This window comes from Rhincodon typus, chromosome 45 (genome assembly GCF_021869965.1).
Source record: "Rhincodon typus isolate 14 chromosome 45, sRhiTyp1.1, whole genome shotgun sequence".
In the NCBI taxonomy this organism is placed as follows: domain Eukaryota; kingdom Metazoa; phylum Chordata; class Chondrichthyes; order Orectolobiformes; family Rhincodontidae; genus Rhincodon; species Rhincodon typus.
This window is the reverse complement of record NC_063376.1, coordinates 504,524-509,811: the sequence shown is the minus strand read 5'-3', so window position 1 is coordinate 509,811 and position 5,288 is coordinate 504,524. Positions and strand designations below refer to the sequence as shown.

At 50.2% G+C, this 5,288-nt stretch overlaps 1 protein-coding gene across 1 annotated transcript in view; it reads left to right on the top strand.

The window, feature by feature from the left end:
* Positions 1-5,288, top strand: part of LOC125487763 (F-box only protein 24-like) — a gene marked incomplete at its 3' end in the record, with an annotated part of 17,608 nt that overhangs the window by 4,318 nt on the left and 8,002 nt on the right. Inside the window, exon 2 of the mRNA XM_048620011.1 lies at positions 258-377. Within this exon, the coding sequence (XP_048475968.1) occupies positions 258-377 (120 nt within the window). The remainder of the gene's footprint in view (positions 1-257; positions 378-5,288) is intronic.

Below are 5,288 nucleotides of genomic sequence, written 5' to 3'. Positions count from 1 at the left end.
TGTGGGAGGGGGATTCAGTGGGTGGGGAGAGTCAGTGATGGGGAGGGAGTGTACAGGGGGCTGTGGGAGGGGGATTCAGTGGGTGAGGAGAGTCATTGATGGGGAGGAAGTGTACAGGGGGTGTGGGAGGGGGATTAAATGGGTGGGGAGAGTCAGTGATTGGGGGGAGAGTGTACGGGGGTGGGGGGGGAAGGGCTACAATTACATTGAACCTGAGCGGAGTGAAATACACTAACCTCCCCGGTGTCTCTGTGCAGGTGAAGAGGAGGCGAACAGCTTTCACACGGATGGATGGACAGTGTGAATTTGGCGGAGTGTCCAACATCAAAAAGGATAGAGCAGGTCCGTTGTCCATCCTGTCCATCCCTCCCGAGTTAGTGAGTATCCAGTATAGTACATGGAAGAGGATGCACCACCTTCATCTAAACGATGAGCACAAATTTCCACAAGCATCCAGGCCTTGTAAGACACAGTTATAATAAAGCTTCATCGTTAGAGAAAATTCTCCTGCCTTCTCTCTCCTCTCTGCTTCCATCTGGCTATTTTCTCCTGCCTGCCACTCCGTATTCCCTGTTGTCTGACGTATTCCTGATTTACACTATAGTGTGGTCCTGTCAGGTTGCACCTCTGTACACCGTGTGTCTCACGTTGACCTGCTAGTCTTAGCTGTAATGTGACTTTTCCCTGTTTAAGGGGATTTTGTTCTTCCGTGGCCCTCCTGGGTAGGGGGGGTTCCGGTCTGAGTGACTGGAGGTGGATGGGTACAGAACCTGGCTCTGGAGAGTCCGTCTGCTCTGTTATTGCAGTGTTGGCCTGTGGCTGTCTTCTGGGTGACCCAGGTGTTGTCTGACCTTAACGCAGTGGGTTGTACAAGACCCCAGAGCGATGGGTTGAATGGAAGTCACAAGGAGGTCCCTGCTGGTCTGAGCCAACAGCACTAAAACAGATTGTCTAGTCATTGTACTCTCTGTGGGAGCATTCTGTGTAGAAATTGATTGTAAGTACATGTCAAATGTATTTCGTTGGCTGTAAAACACTTTGGATGTTCCAAAGTTGCAAAGGGCACTATCTAAATGCAAGTCTTTCTCTTTTTCTTTTTTGTAGATTTTCTCTCAATCTGGCCAGTTTCCCAGGAATACCAAACACCCGAAGACATGTCTTATCCCTCCCCGCCATCCCTGACAGGCCTGACTCAGATCAATGCAGTTGTTGTTGTAACAATGGAAGTGGTGTTCTATACGTTTCACTGAGACCTACCTCCAACTAACACATACAACTATCCCTCGTTTGTAACTCTCCATCTCTATTTCCTTCTCAGTATCTTAGCAAAATTTGCCTCCACAAATGTTTCAACATGTACTCAGTATTGTGTTCAATTCCAGATCAATCTTCACCTGCATTCTGTTCTGGATCAATTCACTCCTCACTTCAGTTCTTCCATTCTCTCCTGTGCTCTGTTCTAGATTGATTCTCTCCTATGTCCAATTCTGATCAGTTCCCTCCTCTGTTTTATTCTGGTTCAGTGCTGTTTTCTACCCTGTTCCTGATCTATCTTTTACTGTGTCCTGTCTTGGGTTGATTCTCTCTGGATCAATTCCTTCCTTTGTTCTGATCTGCATCAGACCTTTACTTTGATCTAGATCAAATACCTCCTATATCCTATTCTGAATTCATTCTCTGCCTCGACCAGTTCTTTCGCGTGATAAGTTCTGGAGCACTTTTCTCCTGTGCCATGTTCTACATCAGTCATCTCCTGTGTGCTGTTCAAGATTGATTGTTACCCTGCACGCTGTTCTAGATTGAGCGTTGCCCTGTGCTCTGTTCTAGATTAACCGTTGCCCTGTGCTCTGTTCTAGATTGATCCTCGCTCTGTGCTCTGTTCTAGATCGATCCTCGCCTTGTGCTCTATTCTAGCTCGATCGTCACCCTGTGCTCTGTTCTGTCCATGTTGCTGCTCCTATCCCTTCCTAACTCCAGTGAAGAAACACTGTTCAGTGTCAGGATGAAAACGAGTGATTGATCCAGCATTGATAGTCGTTTGTGGGTCTGAATTCCAAAACCCTCTCACAAGACTGTTTCCCAGTGACTGTCCTGAAGGAAGTTGGCTGTGGAGGAGAGGGCACGGAGATTGCAGAGGCTCCAATTTCAAAGCTCTGCCTTGAGTCCAGGTCCATCAGTAACATTTGTCTCTGTTTGCTCTGTCTGTCCCCACAAGCTATGTGCTGAAAACCACAAGTGGGCCACTGATTCCAGTTCTAACCTCCCGGGACTCCAATCATTCAGCTTCCTTTAAACCGTGAGCCTTGGTATCTCTCCCTTACCCCCACTCTTAATTCATTCAGGTTTCCCCTCTGTTTGTTTTAAAGCTGGTTATATTCTGTGCCCAGTTCTGAATATGATCTCAATTGTCTTACAATTAGGTTAAATCTCTGTTTAATTGTAATCTATGTGTGTTCAATACAGTGTTTCAGTCTGGGTATGTTCTGTTGTAAGTTCTATTTTGGAGCTTCCTATACTCAGTTCTATTCCAAGTATATTGCATACTGTGTTTAGAGCCTAATTATTTGTTTTAATGGATTCTATTCTAGCCCACTCCCAGCCCAAGATTGTATTCCTGGTGTATCCTGCACTATGTTCTATTCTGGATGTATCTCACACTGAACTCCATGCAAACAATGTTCTCTGTTCTATTATATTGATGTGTGTGTAATTCTTAGTCATCTGTTAATCCTGGATGTTTAATATTTAATGATCCATTTATCCTGCCAGCAATAATTTAAATTCATTTGTAACTCTTGGGTGTGACACTAGTATCACTCAGTCATTGGGAGGGGCGCCTCTTGCTTCTCAGTGACACCTCAGGGAGAGGACCGCACTGTCGGAAGGTCAATGCTGAGGGAGTGCCGCACTGTCGGAGGGTCAGTGCTGAGGGAGCGCCGCACTGTCGGAGAGTTAGTGCTGAGGGAGCGGGCACTGTCGGAGGGTCAATGCTGAGGGAGCGCCGCACTGTCGGAGGGTCAGTGCTGAGGGAGCGCAGCACTGTCGGAGGGTCAGTGCTGAGGGAGCGCAGCACTGTCGGAGGGTCAGTGCTGAGGGAGTGCTGCATTGTCGGAGGGTCAGTGCTGAGGGAGCACCGCACTGTCGAAGGGTCAGTGCTGAGGGAGCATCGCACTGTCGGAGGGTCAGTGCTGAGGGAGCGCCGCACTGTCAGAGGGTCAGTGCTGAGGGAGCGCCACACTGTTGGAGGATCAGCGCTGAGGGAGCGCCGCACTGTCGGAGGGTCAGTGCTGAGGGAGCGCCACACTGTTGGAGGATCAGCGCTGAGGGAGCGGGCACTGTTAGACGGTCAGTGCTAAGGGAGCGGGCACTGTTGGAGGGTCAGTGCTGAGGGAGTGGGCACTGTTGGAGACTCAGTGCTGAGGGAGCGCCGCACTGTCGGAGGGTCAGTGCCGAGGGAGTGCCGCACTGTTGGAGGGTCAGTGCTGAGGGAGCGCTGCACTGTCGGAGGGTCAGTGCTGAGGGAGCGGGCACTGTCGGAGGGTCAGTGCTGAGGGAGCACCGCACTGTCGGAGGTTCAGTGCTGAGGGAGCACCGCACTGTCGGAGGTTCAGTGCCGAGGGAGTGCCGCACTGTCGGAGGGTCAGTGCTGAGGGAGCACCGCACTGTCAGAGGGTCAGTGCTGAGGGAGCGGGCACTGTCGGAGGGTCAGCGCTGAAGTGAAGTGATCTCATTCACAGCATCCTGATGATAGTGTCCTGCTAACACCATAAGCAATGGATTAAGGTGTTTGCCTGTACTTATACGGTCAACCTGTATCCCTTTGTGTTTCTTATCAAGTGCAGAGCTCCCTCGCTTCTGCTGGATGCGTGGGTCAAACAGACAGTCCTGGACATTAAACCTTTCAAATCTAACAGTGCAATGGCAGGAAAGGATTTTATTTGGCCGTGTTGTATAGAGCCTCCCCGGGCCATGGCCAAAAAACTGCCATTCTAAATGCACCAAAGTGGCAGTCTGCAGCTCCCCCCTCACAAAGCCGCACCACCACCAGGACAATGGCCAGTTAATGCCCCCCCAGAATTCTGACACATGAGCCTAGACCCTACCATCTCCTGGAACAGCTGCCCCTGCCCCTCTCATAGTCTGACGGACAGATTTACCCTTGTACATCCCGTCCTCCCATTCCCACACTGTGACCACTTCCGTCTCGAGATCCTTCCTCTGTACATGGTGAGTTCATGTGTCCAACCCCCAGATCTCCCATATACCTTTCCTCCTCCCCCTCCCCATATCATCCTGGCTTCTCCCCGCTGACCCTGATCCACATGATGACCCCCAGAGCGTTCACCCTGACTGATACCTCACATAACTCAGCACAGGCCAGTGTTCAGCTCTGCGCTGTACTGGTGTTGGGACCTCCCGGGGTGACTGACGGCGGCTGGGAGAGGGGTGCCACTGATGGGTGGGGTGGGATGGTGTGGGGCTTTGTGTCTGGACTGCCCTCCCCCGCAAAGCCCCCTCATGTGACATCTTGTGTGACGTTAGATGCAAGGTCTCCCAGCCGACACAATTCTGTGCAATTTCAGCCAAAGCCTGAGATAAACAATTGACTTGGAGTGTTCTGGGCAACAGTAGGCCATTCAGCCCATCAAGTCCCTTCCACCATTCAGTGAGATCGTGGCTGATCTGGTTGTAGTCTCAACTCCACTTTCCTGTCTGTCCACCTCATGACCATACACTCCCTCGTCAATTAATAATGGCTGTAGTTTAGTTTTGAACATTTTCAATGATCCAGTTTCCACTGCTGTCTGGGGTAGGAAATCCTCTCAGAGAAGAATGTTCTTGTTATTTCTGTCTGAAGAGGCGTTGTTCTAATCTGAGTTCACTAGTTCTAGTTTCTCCCCCAAACACAAAAAGAAACCTCCCATTGAGTCTCCTTAAAATCTTTATAATTCCATAAAACCATCTCTTACTCATCTAAATACCAACGGATAGGGGCCCAACATTTTCAACCTTGACATGGGTTTCCTCCGGGTGCTCCAGTTTCCTCCCACAGTCCAGAGATGTGCAGGTTAGGGTGGATTGGCCGTGCTAAATTGTACCATAGTGTCCAGGGATGAGAAGGTTAGTGTGGATTGGCCATGCTAAATTGTCCCATAGTGCCCAGGAATGTGCAGATTAGGGTGGATTGGCCGTGCTAAATTGTCCCGTAGTGCCCAGGGATGTGCAGGTTAGGGTGGGTTGGCCGTGCTAAATTGTCCCATAGTGCCCAGGGATGTGCAGGTTAGGGT